Here is a 15,429-nt window from a genome sequence, read left to right on the forward strand (position 1 = left end):
GTTTGCGCGGCAGCACCAGTGAACCTTGGGGGATCCCTGCAGGCTGGCAGGCAGCCGCGGGTCTCACGGAAGGACTGGAGGACTCCTCCGTTGACAAAATCACAGTAAAAGGGTATCTTTCACGCAGGCGGGGGGAGAATATCCTCTGGCGTTCAACAGCAAGAATATTCCTTTATTTGGCTTCTAAAAGATAAGGGAGAAATGCGCAAAACTGTCGGAAGGGAGGTTTCACCAGGCATTTACTGCACACATAGCGACAGTTCTGCAACGAGCTCCATCTCCCCGGCGTTCTCCACCCCTGGCAAACAGTGCCCGCTCCTCGCCGTGCCGTAGAGCCTGGCATCCCCCCCCGAGGCCGCCCCCAGCCCTGCTGCCGGGCTGCTGCCGGGCTTTGGTCCCCACCAGAAAGTCGGTGTTGGCTCCCTGCCCAGTGCGGTGCCCGGCGGGACCGGGGTCGGGATGCACCGGGATGGGGTCGGAGCGCCTGCCAGGGGCTGCGGGTATATTTGTACGTGTTGATGAAGGAGAAGGTGGAAAGAAAATAAGCCCTGCGGGGGAAGCAAGCCGGCATCCCCCCCCCCCCCCCCCCCCCGCCTCCGGGAGTACCGGGGAGGGTTAATCGTCGAGGATCTGTGGGTCTGGGAGGAGAAAGCGGAGGCCGGGCTGGGGAGGGGGCAGGATAAGAGGAAAAGGGGAAGAGCAGCTCGGTGAGGTCGTACACCGGAGGGGCAGCGTGGGAGAGTCTTCCCTTCACGTCCCCATCTTTTCCTCCCGGTTTCCCCCGCCACAGGGCAGACGAGGCTGGAGAGGAAAGAAGGGGAACCCCTGGGCAGGCAGCAGCCCCTCCGAGGCGGGTCCCCGAGGCAGTGCCTGCTCGGAGAGAGGAGAGGCTGGGGAGCATCTCCGAGCCGGGGCTGACTCTCCAGGAGCGAGGGAAGGGACACCAAGAGAGGAGAAAGCTCTCTGCTATACACCCTTCCCCAGATTTCAAGGGGTAGGGTGGAAAGAAAACAAGAGGACCTAAGCTGGGACCTCCCAGAGGGAGCGACTGAAAAGCAGCCAAAGCAGCCGTCGGAGGGGGGGAGCGACATCCCAAGGAGAGTCCCCCTCCTCCGCTTCCCGGAGCCGCTGCGTGCCCGCCGCCGCCTCCGCAGGATGTGGGTGCCGCTGCTGCTGCTGCTGCCGGAGCTGCTCCCCGCCGTGCCGGCCCAGAAGCTCTCCGCCCTCACGGTAAGGCTGCCCCGCCGCTGGGTTCCTGGTGCCCCGCAGCTCGGATCCCGGAGCGCACCTGAGGAGGAGGATGCTCTGGTGTCCTCCCCCATCACCCCAGAGCGCACCTGGCCAGGGGGATACGCTGGTGTGTCCCCATCACCCCAGAGCGCAACCTGGCCAGGGGGATACGCTGGTGTCCCCCCATCACCCCAGCGCGCACCTGGGCAGGGGGATGCGCTAGTGTCCCCCCACTGCCCCGGAGCGCACCTGGGCAGGGGGATACGCTGGTGTCCCCCCATCACCCCGGAGCGCACCTGGGCAGGGGGATACGCTGGTGTCCCCCCATCACCCCGGAGCGCACCTGGGCAGGGGGATGCGCTGGTTCCCCTCACCACTACCGCGGGCGGTGTGTGGGTACCCGCGCCCCTTGGCAGCCGGGCAAAGGGCTGCTCCCCGCTTTGGGAAGGCGATGGAGCCCCCAGGTGAAGCGGGGATCTCCCCGTGCCCCGCACGGGGAGCAGCCGGCATCGCTGCCCCGTGGTGTTTTTCCCAGGGAGAACGAAGTGGAAGTTTACTGTGGGTCTCCGCAGAACTTCGGGCCAATGTTAACGTCCGTGTTAATGCTTTTATTTTCCCGAAGAGGAATAATGCTGCAGTGAGGTCTACTTTTGGACGGTCTTGGGCTGACCGACTTGACTTTATTTTTAATTATAAAGCGACGTGAAACAAGCCTGTTTGGCTATTCCAGGCTCCATGATGCTAAACATGGAACTCTGCATAGAGATGGGTGAGCCAATCCATTAGGCTTACTGCGTAAACTGTAACCACTTCTCCAGCCAAGACCTGAGGTTGCAGCTAATAGCTCAGTTCAGTCTTCTTGCAGAGCTCACAGTGTTTGCAAAGCTATAATTAATGCAATCTGTAGAAATAAAAACATTTTCCTTAAATGTGTTTTTAAACAAGTGCTTGAGTAAACATAACGGGCAGCAAGTACCCCTTTCAAGCTGTTTTTAAGTGTTTTGGTGAGGGCTGTACCCTTTAAAGTTTATTATGCTAAAGTTACAGGCAGCTGCAAAGTGAAATAAACCTTAGTTTTGTCTCAATCTTTCAGAAAATGTCTGTAAAATACTGAGAGTTGAGGTTTTGTTCCTTTCTTTTCTTTTTGAGTAGGGGGGGATAGGGACAGCTGAAGGAGAAACAACAGTAGAGGATGGCTGAGCTATTCATACCTGAAATTCTTCAGAAAAGTTTTGCCTTCTCATCTAGGTTTTTTTTTTTGGAAATGATTTGTAGATTAGAAGCTACTAATTGAAAACCTTAAAAGAATGTGGTTGCTCCATGAATTTTATAGTGTATGGAACAGGTAAAGTCAAGTAATTCTGATCTCTTACCTTTTAAGAACCATATTTGAAGCACCCGCAGACTGTTAGATGATACATATAATTCTAGTTAACAGGTTAACATTGCAATTTAATTCCAAGTTAACTTTCACAAGCATGTAAACAGAATTTACAAGGGATTACATATTATATTCTTTCTTTTGTACACAAAGTTGTAAATATTAGTGTGGGAGTAAACCAGAAATGCTACCAAAATTTATTTGTACAAATGTAAAATAAGAGTGATTGTGACTGTTATATCATCTTTAAATGATGCATGGCCCAAATGATGCCAAATCCTTTTAACAGATATATATAAATCACTGCTGAAGGTAACAGTCATTCACTGAGTCATTGCTGCCTCACAAAGGGGAAGCAAAATATGGCCAAGCAGACTTGGGCAAACTTAAAAAATAAAATGTCATTGGCTCGTACAGACGAATTTTACTCTAATATTAGCTGAGAGATGCCTGAAGTCCCTCTGTTCCCTCTTTCACTCATCCACAGTATGTATTGTTCATTTCTTTACCTTTTAGTAGCATGCGTCTTTATGAACCATGTCCAAATAAGTTAACTCTGGTGGAATCCCCAGCCTCTACTACCAAAAGGGTAATGGCTTTGGAGATTAAGCTTTTGAACTGAAATAAACATGGATATTTTGGTAACGTAGCTTGCCTTGTTACAAGGGGACTGTAGGTAACAAACCCATGCTAATTTTCCACTGGCTGTGTTCTTACTGAGATGGTGAGCTCGTATGAATTCTAGCCTACATCAGAAATCCTTCCATAAAATGGGTAAGGAAGAGTCAGACATCTGTAGGAAGAAAGCAACGCACACACACTCTTGCACACATACTTTTGGCATCTTCCCATGAGACTAAACTTTGAATGAGACAGGTTTGTTTCTACTATATGTGTTCCTCTCGGCAACAAAAAAAGCAATTCCATTACAGCAACAAATACCACAGCAGAAATAATTCATTATTCCTGTGGTTATTTGTTTATAGCTCAAATACTTTATAACCCCTTCCCACATGTACCTGTCTGAAATATTCATGGATAGTATTTGCATAATTATAAGGCTGTGTAGAAAAAATAAGAAAACGTATGACTTCTTTTCATCTGTTGCGCCGGTGTGTGATGATGGGGAACTAGCATTCTTTTCTACACATCAGATAAAGATTTTGTTTGCAGTTGGAAGAATAACAAAGAACAAAGAACATTCAGAGGCCATGGGGACAGAGCATGTTTCACTGTGGACCCGAGTTTCATGAAAACTGACTATGGAGAGAGTGTGTGCATCCCTGATGTTGTCACACTATCATGGGTGTATGGGTTGCCAGGTGGTGGCAGTATCAGGGCCACAATCTCTTTTACCACAGTGGTAAATGCGCCATAGGTGGCAACCTATGATAATAAGCAACCTTATGATAATAAAATTTAAGTTCCTTCTGGCAAAAGCAACTCTAAAGTTATGGTCAGTTTTCAAAAGATAATTTCATGGATCAGTTTTTTTACTTGCCTGTGTTCTGAACAGCTCTGGGTTCTAAACAGCAAACTGGATGATGGGCAGGCAGGGAGGGAAGAATTATCAGCATCTGTCTTTATGTTTTTCATCTGTCTAAACTGATTTCTGGACTGTTTTAACTTTAAGTCCTTGCTTGCTCCACAATCAGAGCAAGTACTACTTCCAGAGAAGACTTCCAGTAGTTTACAGAGCTGTATTCCCATTCAATTTGGAATATTTTTCCATTAGATTTCTCTAGGCCAGAAAACCCCCCAACCAATCATGTCTATAGTTGAGGTGAGTATGTGATTTTCAGATGCTGGGAGCTTCGCAGTAGTCCAATAACAAGAAATTACAGAGTTTTTACACAAATAACACGTCCAAGAGATTTCTGATTGTCTGACAGTGACTGCAGATCTGTAGAGACTGATGAGCATATGCCTTCCCAGACCCTTTATAAAAGCCATCAGGACAATTTCTGTCAGGCAAATGCATCAGAGTAGTCAGCAGGTAGTTGAAATGCATCAGGCAGCCTAGAGTCTGGTCATACAGATAGGATATCATACAGATAGGATAGTGTATGAGTGTTGTAACATGTCCTCTTTGCCCAAACTGTGGACCCATCCAGTCCACAGTTTGGATCCTATCATTTGGATCCCTATCTGTGTGCCAAAATAGAGGAGGAACAGAAGGTGTGGTCTGATGCACACACTGAATATTTATCGGGGAGCCAAGATGTGTGCTAGGGTCCAAGAGTTTTAAAGTTCTTGTGGGTTAGAGATAGCCCAAAGCTACTTTGAATTTGTAGCAATTTTGACCTCTTGTGGTCCAAAAATATTCTCTGTAAAACTTGCTTCTGGACCCATGTCTCCGGAGTAGGATCATATTGCAATAACAGACAAATGAGGGGAAACATAATATTCCAATTCTGGATTGCTAACTGAGCCACAGGGATGCATGGGGAAAGAGAACATTATTTAGTATTGTATTTATTGTCATTTCAAATAAGCAAACATTGGCAACAGAACAATGGCTTTCATTCTGGTAAGGTAGGCTGGACCTCGTAAGAAGCCATGAGGTCTGGAGGGACTGTAGCCAATTTGGCTGCTCCATGTTTCTCCTCCCGTTGTGTCAACTACTAATGCAAAACATTCTTAACTTTTCAGAAAATATCTTAGGTAGCCTTCTCCTTTCACTTTTTTTTTTTTTTTAATGGAAAGGTAGGTAATAGTCTGCAATGCTTGTTATGCATTGTTGGAAGTTTTTTGCAACGCTGTATTTTTATTCTGCTCTGTGAGATGCACGTATTCTTTCTGGATGCATGAAACAGATGACAGCTGAGCCTTATTAAATTATTGTATTAGAGGAACAGTCGTATCTTAAGCACATAGGTACTTTTGTTTTGAAACACAATGTATTGAAGAAAGTTCATTTTGTTCCTTGAGTAAGTTTAAGATAACCACACTTACCACCACACTTGCTTTGGCATTGTTTATGCTGGTTTTTTTTGGAACCATCAGTTTAGCTTTTCTCTCAGTTGTGCTGTTGAGTGCATGCATGTACTTGTACAAACAATAAGACACAAGTGTTTCTTATTTTAAAATCTTGATGACTTGTAACATACCACAAACTATTTAATTTTATTATTTCAAAGCCTTACTGAAACATATATCCTTCTCAATACAATATTGATCTTAGATCTTACAAAGGAAGAAAGTTTGGTTGAAATCGCTTCTTGAAATGAACACCTCTGCCTGTTAAAAGTTCCTTTCATCAGAGGCTGAATATTTCAGGGAACAGTTGCTTTCTTTTTCTCCCTTGGCACATGCTTTGTGATTATTCAATAGCATTTAATGCACTGGATAGATTCCACAACACTCACCAATATAAGATGGACCACTAAGGTAGTTTAGTAAAGGGAAGCTAAACACAATCAAAGCTTTCCAAGTTAAGGAGCATTTGGATGGCGCCTGCAAACCCAAACATTTGGAAAAGTTACTCTAATTGTGACTCAAAACCCAAGACCATAAATAAAACTGTAAGTGGCTCCAGATCCTAACAGAATTGTTGCTGCAAATGATTATTGGTACAACCAAGGGTACATCAACTCTGAAAATAAAACACTTTCAACAAACTTCCTTGCAATAAACTCTCAAGACACTTCTCACTAATGAAACAAAACCAAAACCTGGGAGGGTTATTATTGAAAAAGTCAGCAAAACTTTTGATCAGGGGTTAGAAGTACTTTTTCTGCATGCATCCAACATAAACCATACCTTATAATGTGAAAGACGTAATGGAGATGGCAGGTTCACCACACACCTTTAAAATTTTAAAAGTAGAAGAGAATGTGGGTGGAGAGTGAAGAGCAGGGTAGCAGAAACAAAAAGAAACAGATCACACGTATTTTGGCCAGTTGTGATGTTTTCATCCATCCCTTATTGCCACAGAGTGCTTCGAGGAACAGCCATGTGTATTCCTTGACAGATGGCAAATGTCAAGGTTTGGTTCATTTTGAGAAGCCTCCAAAGGTTTAACTGCTGTCCAAAACCTATCTGAACTGTGTTGGTTTGGAAATTTGGCTATGAATCTTTTCAAGATCTAGCTCACTCAAGACTTTGCTAGTGTTTCCATTGCTTCAGCCAGATCAGCCTCACCACAGGCGCAGCCATTTTCGTGGTATTTTGGTACTTCTATTTCCTGTCAGGCCTGACACCAGGAACTGCAGAGGTGCCTAAAAATGAAAAAATAATTAAAAAACACTTGGAATCAAAAACCTATTTTTGAACGGGAAATGAGGGTCTGAGTTTGGTTCAGGAATGGCATTGTTTATCTGAAGAAATTCATACGTTCTTAGGGAAGCTGCAGAGTGAATGGAGATTACATTTTGCAAAGGATTTGGGGATCTCCAAGTGTTTTGTGTTTTCTTTAGGATCAAAGCCTAAATGCTTCTTAATTTGCCGGTTGGTTCAATATTGTCCTTAGAGGTAAATTTTTTAAAATTTCAGATGAAAGAGCAGAGAAGAGCAGGTATAGCATAAATAATTGCATTTTTTCCTGCCCTTTTTTCATCTTTGCCTAGTTGCCATATCTATGTAGGGAGTTGATCTGAATTACAGGCATCTGTGCAGTATAATGCAGTGGTGTGCATGGGATACAAGGATACAAATTTTGGTTATAGGGAGATGAAAGTTACCCAAAAGTGTATGGGCTTATATTTAGATTGGTGTGGTAACACTCAGTATCAGAGAGTTTCTTAATATGACTTTACCAAATTATGAATCATTTCCAAAGAAGCAAAGTTAATGCAGTGTCATGTCTTGCCACAGAATCTGCAACGTAAGTTTGTGTGGAGCCAGTCCCCCAAACTGAAGTTTTAGCCATTCCTTGCAGAGGAGATTGCTTTGATGAGGTAGTAACTGCCTTTCAGTCACTTCCCCCCCCCCCCCTTTTTAATTTATTAGCCTTTAAAAATGACCACGAAGTATTTCATCAGCAGCTGAAAATCCAGGCTAATAGAGAATACAACCTAGAGTTCTTATCAGGATGGAAAGAGAGAGCATTTCCCAAAGCTAGTCCTTTCCAGCTCTCTGGCTTGCTCAGTGTGCCACTAGAAAATGTGCTCAAAAATGTTACCTTGTACCTATGCAAAACCTAGCTTTTTTTCTTCATTTTCTATAGACTGCTTGTTCTGTTATCTTCCGAGTCACTGAGTAAAGATCTTTTTTTATGTTACCTTAAATTTGTTCTGAGGATGTAATAGTATACTTCTCTGTTTTTTAGGTGTTCATTTTTAAACTGTATACAAATTAGCTGTCATACATGTGCTATAAATCTTTGACTCTCTGTTGCAGAGCACCTAAAGAGTACTCACTTGAGAACAAAGAAAAATTCCATTGCTCTGGAATGCTCTTTATTTATGCCATGACTGCATGTGGTATTTTACAGGTCTTTAGGATTCAAATGCTGCCATAAAGTATTCCCATACAGTTTTTTGTTCAGGCTAGATTTGTCATATATTTATCAATATTCAGACCTTTGTTCAGTATTAAAGCAAGGTACTGTCAGTGAATATGCAACAAAGAAGCTCAGGAGGGGTCTGCACTTTTTTTTTTTAAATGACAGTAATGCCAGATAAAGAATTATTTTAATGATAATCAGGAAGGAATCGCTATGATCCATGTATCAAGGTGCAGTACAAAGAAAACCTGCACCTTATGGGCATGTGTGGATGTGAAGGAAAGAAGGCAATGACTCAGTTTCATTATCTTTCTCCTCTCCTGCTCTTATCTGGAGTAAAGCAGAGGAGTGGTGGAGTCTAGTCTGAGTAAAAGTGCCATGGAGTCTCATTACTGCTTTGAAGGAGGGGGACAAGGGAGGGTGATGTTTTGATGGATACAAAACCCACTTACCGGTATTTTAACCATAACATGACTACATGAACAGAAATGCTGCTAAAGTAGACCACATGTCTTAAAGTACCATAGAGCAGAAAGTGCATAATCTGCCTGGGATCTAGATCACGTAGTCCAGGTAACTGATTCCCAAATTTTTTTCTTTGCCAGGTGTTGCTTTTTACAGCAGCAGCAGGTATTGCCATTGGCACTGGCATCTTTCTGCTAATGGTAGAGAGAGCTTAGGGCATAGGACTCAATTTTGGAGAATGCAAGGTGGAAATATTGCGATGGCAGCATGTCAGAAAGGCAAGTGATATTAAACTGTGAGAATCTCTTTGCAGTGAGGCTGATACAAGCGTGCCATGCTGGCTAAGATGTACTTGCCTTGATCCTGACTTTCTACAGGCATCCAAACTCACTGGATTCCTATTTGGGACTGGAGGGTGAATCTGAATGGTCTTAAAAGGAGAGTTACTACTAAAGGATGGTATCATATAAGAATTTGAACATGGCTTCCAAACTGGCTCTGTTTCAGTTGACTAAGTTAGTATATTTGTCTTAATATCCATATGCATATGTGAAGAATTATTTCATGTATTTAATTACATTGATTTAATCAGTTCTCATTCACTTTAGCAGCCACATTAATGCTACTTAGTCCACTCAAATGGGTGCCAGTGAAGTCGACCCAGGCTCTGCAGAGTTGTATTTGTTAAGTGCTGCTATCACTGTGTGCCATTTTTTTTTATGCCAGTAGTACTGTATAGAATTGTCAAGGCCAGAGGGCAGCTGTCAAGTGAACTAATGTGCCTGTTAGAGTGAAAAATTGCCATAGCAAATGTCACTTTTTAAAGTAAAAATTTATATCAGATAAATGATAGCAGATAAATGAAACCTGGTCCTGTTGTAGCAGAGGATAGCACAAATTCTAAAGACACCTTTATCCCCACAGGAAAGTACAGTAATGGAAGAGATTGGCAGCAAAGAAACTGAAGAAGGCTCTGACATGACCGTGAATTTATCTGTGTAAAAAAATTCTCTTTGGTCTGTAGGATGGCTTGCTTTTGGGGAACAGCCATCGAAGACCTCAGAGACAGAAAAAGCAGAGAGGGGGTCAGTACAGGACTTTCTGCGTTTGTTCTCTATTCTGTTCTCTTGCAACTACAGCCTGGTGGCATCACTTACGCAGCGTCGCCAGGGGAGGGAGTCACCTGTTTTCTATACACTTTAGGGATCCACCAGCGGAGGGAGTGCAGAGCAGCACTGACTGCTTTGTCCCCTCCGGGGAGGGCTGAAGGTAGAGGAGGAATTTCATGTTTCTCTAACCAGATGCCTGGGTGTAGAGAGGAGAAGGGGGAAAAAATAAGGACCTTCATTTTTCATCACTTGCCACTCAGATGTCCATAAGATAAGCCTTCAAAGGGGAAGAATCTTAAATGGAAAAAGTCTCAACCAAAACTATTGAAAGGTAGAATACAGTTCTGTTAAAAAAAAAAAAAAGAAAAAAAGAAAAAAAAGTGTATCTTGAATGACATGGCTTGCTTTGACATTAATTAATCATTAGCGCTCATGAGAGCTCAGAGTAGGCTGCTGTGAACAAGAGGGGAAATGTGGCCTAAAATACAAGCTGTGCACGACTGTGGGATACCAGGAGGGGTTCACCCTGCAGATGGCATATAGCCCGTTCATTTCATTGCATGTATCCATACTGGAGTTTTTTTGCAGCATTTATTACAGGAATTCTGGTGAGCAAGACAAAACAAAGTGGACAACTTATTTTCCATGCTGTATTTAATGGGATTATGTTTCAGACTGTGTCCTCCTGGGAAGGCAGTTTTCAAGCACGTCAAATTTTTGATGGATTTCAGCCTAAGTGGATTTAGTTGCAAATCTGAACTTTGTACAGGAGGTTTTATCTTTCCATCTTGTTTCCTCCTTGAAAGGTTCCATAAATTACATTTCTGAGAGAAAGGGAAAGAGTTTTTGAAAGAAGTGTTCATTTGGTAAATTGCTTTTCTGTTTAAGTTTCCCCTTTCCAGGTGCTGAATGACTCCCAGAGCAGAAGTTCTGTCATTGCTTGGTGATGGACTTCCATTAGTTTGCAATAAAATGACAAGGCAATATTCATGCACTGATAATTGCTTTTTTTTTTTTTCTAGAGGAGAAATGGCAAAAAGCAGAACTCAAATATCTGTTTGTCTGCACCTAATGCAGTAATTTTCTTCAGTGCAAAACAGCTATGCAGTGCTGCTGTTCTGAAGTGTCAGTGGTTTACATTTACTAGACTAGGAGAGGTGCAAGGCAATGAGTCAGAGTATTTTCTACTAGATGAGAAGTCCAGATCTGACATGAAGATAAAATCACTTCAGTATTGCTGACAGAGATTGCTTTATGCATCTAGGTGGCTGGTAACAAACCCACAGAAGCACAGCAGACACAGTCTGCTGATTTGATAGAGTCATTGATGAGGTAATCACGGATTCACAGTACAAATAATATTAAGGTAAAAGCAATGGAAAGAGCTAGCAGAAATCCTCCTAGTAGGAGCGAGCGCAGAAGAGCTTGAAGTTGGCACCGTTTCTAGCTCTTGGTTTTCACAGGGCTGTCTCTGGCATGTGCAGATTTTGCTCCAACCTTCCAACAGCTGATCTCCCTTCCTTAGTATATCTTCTTTACAGTGTATGTGTGCCTTGCCTACTTATAGACTGTAAGCTCTTTGGGTATGTACCATCTCTAGGCAGAAGAAGAGCCTCATTCTTGGCTGGCCCTCTTAGTCTACCATTATTATCAAGTCATTTATAAATAAAGAGTAAATCTTGAATGACACCTGCTTACAGACAAGGCTGAACACAAATAATGGAGGATATACAAATAATGCAGTTGATCAGACAGTGGTGGCCACAGTCTGGTTCTTTGCATCCAGGCTGATTACTTTCTGTTGACGCTCCTGGGTTGTTTTCTTGAACCAATTCCACCTTTAGAGAAGAATTTGGAGCAATCAGTTCAGCACTACAGGAAGAGATGAGCAAAAGAGTCGGTTCCCTAGTCTTGTCATGCTGCTGGCCAAAGGGGATCTGCATAGTGCAGAAGGCCAAGTGTCATTTGCTTGGTATTTCCTGACTAGTGAGATCTTAGTTTTTCAACCTTATCATTGCCCTAAAGCTGGGGTTCTCAGACTGTGGTATGTGTTTCCTTTCATGATGCAAAACCCATTCTCCCCTAAAGGAATAAAAGCCCCAAACCAATGCAGCATGGACTTTCCTGCAGAGAATCAAGGGAATGTTTGGTTGCCTCTTTTTTATTTTTTTTTTTTTTTTGACATGTAGCTGAGCATAGGGGGAAATGGCCTGAAGCTGGATATCAGAAAAAAATTCTTCACGGAAAGTCATTGGGCACTGGCACAGGCTGCCCAGGAAGGTGGTCGAGTCACCTTCCCTGGAGGTGTTTAAGGAACGGGTGGAGGAAGTGCTTAGGGACATGGTTTAAGGGAGTGTTAGGAATGGTTGGACTCGATGATCCAGTAGGTCCTTTCCAACCTGGTGATTCTGTGATAGAGCCGGGAGCTTCTCTAACCACTGCCCTTCCCTGTTTTTCCTTGAGGAAAAGAGAAGGCGGGAAGGTGGGTCTGGATGCAGGATACTTCCATACTGTGGATGCAGACCAAATTGCTGTGATCTGATCTTGCTGCTATATTCCTATATTCATCGCCTCTTGAATGTAACTTTTTTTTTTTTTTTTTTTTTTTTTCCAAATAGCAGCATCACAGGAAACCCTCTGAGAAACCTGGCCCAAAAATACTCTAGAAAATCTCGAAGAAGTGTCAAGCATTCTCAAGGAGTACAGAACTTCTTCCTGCAGGCTTCTTGGGGCTTTAAAGTGTTACCCATCAGCTGCAATAAATTCCCTAGATTGCCATGTCCTATCTTAAGACTACCCATTTCAGTCATATAAGTGTATGTGGGGGTGAAGTATATACATCCCATGCAATGCTTTTCTTTGGTTTTGTTTTCCAGCAATGATTGGAAAACCCCATAAAAGCCTAAAGTTCCATTGGGGTTAATATCCAGAATGTCAGTTGTTTTTCCTGAAGTTTATGTAATTTTATCTGAATACTTTGATCTGATTTTTTTGGTTTGTTTGTTTGTTTATTTTGTTCTAACAAAGAGAATGGTGGATAGGAGGTTAGTGTTAGTGTTAGGAGGTGCTGCCGGGCAGCTGTGTTTGGTAGTTGATAAATTTGTGTTATATAAAGACTGCAAAGAACAGCATCTCCCTTCAAATCACAGATAAGGTCCACTTCAGGAACTGCCTCGGGCAGTAACTGGTTTTATTTTAGTAGCTCTCTTGATTGTCATCCTAAATAATGAGAGAACAGAGAGAGCTTTTATTGCTTGAATTGCTTATTATGACAGGAGCAATCAAAAAGTTATGCAGTCTTATTTCCTTGACACGAAAGTAAATCATTTCTTTAAGACTACTATCCTGAGTCTTCTCCTCACACCTGGGGGTGAAGAAACTCCAAAGTGAGATTCATTTTGCAATCGTGTCAGGAAATTGCACTAATTTAATACAAATAAGAAGCAACCAGAAGTGTTCAATGAAATTTTGTGGTTACAAATAAGCCTAATCACATGTAAAACCTCACTGTTTCCTCCTGACAGCAATTAAACCAGTGTCAGAGATGCAATGACATTCCCTCAAGGGATCTTCGTACAATGGAGTTAAACATTAGAAAGAGTATGCATGATGGATGGAAAAGCTTAAGAGAAATGACAAGTCTATCAAAGCTGAAGGGGGTCACAGTTCATATTCTGCAGCTATTTTGTGGTATGCAGAATGTTTCTCAGGAAGAGCCCTGCAGCTATCTGCTGTCAGTAACAGCAAAGCAGGTGTGCATGTGTCTCTGGGAGAGGCAGAGATAGATGCTTTCTGTTTTGCATACCCTATGTTTCTCGTTTAAATATAGGTCAACACCTTTTGAAACTTTGTGATTATTTTTTTATTGTTTCTGGTTTTGCTAGAACACTACTGCTTAGCGGAGTGACATTTAGAAGTTGCTAACAAAGTGTAATTGGAACTTATTACTTAATTTTCTATCAGTTCTTTGTGACTGTAAAACAGCCCTAGGGCTGCTTATGTCACATCCACACGTTCAGTGTCCTGCATTGTTTAAAAAGTGGTAGGATTGTTTGCCAGCTGTCTGCAAGGCAGTTCAAGTAGCAGAGAAGCGTAAGATGAAGGCAAGTGAGATGACTTGCCCCGTGGTACACCATTTTGAGAGCTCAGAATTAATTCTGCCTCACCGTGCTACAGTTCTTCTTGATAAGGGGGAGAACACAATCACAGCTTTTGTCCTGGGCCTCTGGAATGTCAGGGTTTGGGGTTTTTTTTTGTGAACCTTCACATGGCTTTGAAAGTAGAAGTGCATGAGACAGGCTTTCAAATTAGGTAAGTTTGGGGCTCTCCAGTTGTGTTGCGTGTGTCATGGACAGGGGAGCTGCTGGTGCAGTTGTACATGGGTGCTAGAGGCTTTGTATGTTTGCAATACAAATATTCTACAGTCTTTATAATGGATGTGTCCGCTGATTCCAGTGGGAGTTTGAGCAAAGCAAAACTGGGCACATCTGTCTTCTTGACTCTGGAACAAGGGAAAAATTATTTGCTGTCCTGAAAGGAATGAAGGAGAATAGATTTGTCTGTGGGTCTCCTGTATAAGGGCAAGAGTTTTCAGAGAGACTTAGAGATGACTGCAGTGTCGGAAACTGATATTGCCACAGAGCATGTTTGGATGAGAAGCCTCAGAAAGGTGAGTCTATACACACCTGGATGATCAGGCTGCTTATATCCATGCCCCTTGAATAAAACAGGGTGGGGAGTGAGTGGGTGGGCTGGAAAGGGAATTGTGACCCCAAATGCTCAATTTCAGATGCTGAAATTGGCCAGGCCAGGGCTAAACTGTCGTCAGCTTTTTGGACATATAGGTAGAAGGTGATCAACAGAAGGATACCACTGGGCATATACTGTAGAGAGGAATGGCACAAAATCACCTAACCTTGCTGTATCTTGCTGTCAAGTGGTGTTTACTTTCTTGAATCAACCTTGTCATCACATTAGTGCTTCTACATATTGTCAAATGCGTATACTATCGAACTTAAAGCTCCACTGAAACAGCCATTAATTTGTGAAATAAAACTTGTTAAAATACTGTCTACCTTTCACATTGCATGGCAAATGTACTCACTGTCTTGATAAGAGATAGATAAATGGGACCTAAATCCCACATCTACCAAAACAAGACTTATGGTCCATTTTTTTTGGTGAAAATCATGGGTTTGATCTTGACAGCAAGGCAAGAATATCTTCGGAGACACAGCAGTTCTTAAATGATATGTTGTATGAAGGCTCCAAAAACTGCTCTGGGAGCCAAAGATTGTCTGAAAGATACCTGAAAATGGTGAAGGCAGTGGCTCAGGTCAAGTAGAAGTGAACAGGATCAGAATGGGAAGCTACTCATCCCAAAAGTGGATGAATAAAAAAGCTCAGGTCTCACTGTTTTTTCTTTTCCTTTTTCCTTTTTTTTCCAAACAGTATGATTGTGCCAATATAAGATAGGCTATAAATAAAGTTGATTCATTTTTATAAAGTTATTTTCTTACAAGCAAGCTATAGGATGATCTTTAAAGCTTTCCTATTACAGCAGAGTCATATAATTTATCTTTGTATACAATTCTGTTAAATTAAAGCTAAGGCCATGTATGTGTATCATTAACCAACACAATTATTGAGAAAACTCATGGAACCGGGAGTACTAAGGTACCTGTTATTCATTCTGACTGCATTATATAGGGAAGCATAGTCAGGGAGCATTAATTTCATGAAGTGTTTGTTTTCCAAGCTCACACCTTACGATCAGTCCTGCTTTCCCTCCATGGCCT

At 42.6% G+C, this 15,429-nt stretch overlaps 1 protein-coding gene across 4 annotated transcripts in view; it reads left to right on the forward strand.

The window, feature by feature from the left end:
- Positions 1–680: 680 nt before the first annotated feature.
- The window catches only part of SMOC2 (SPARC related modular calcium binding 2), a 139,523-nt gene continuing 124,774 nt past the window's right edge, over positions 681–15,429 (forward strand). For 2 of the 4 annotated variants that reach the window (XM_054063329.1, XM_054063326.1), the window contains exon 1: positions 683–1,230. In XM_054063329.1, coding sequence (XP_053919304.1) covers positions 1,156–1,230 — 75 coding nt within the window. In that variant the 5' untranslated portion in view covers positions 683–1,155. Of the gene's footprint in view, positions 1,231–15,429 lie in introns of all 4 variants that reach the window. The other 2 variants (XM_054063327.1, XM_054063328.1) reach the window with 2 other exon arrangements.

Source organism: Cuculus canorus, chromosome 3 (genome assembly GCF_017976375.1).
Source record: "Cuculus canorus isolate bCucCan1 chromosome 3, bCucCan1.pri, whole genome shotgun sequence".
Taxonomy (NCBI): Eukaryota; Metazoa; Chordata; class Aves; order Cuculiformes; family Cuculidae; genus Cuculus; species Cuculus canorus.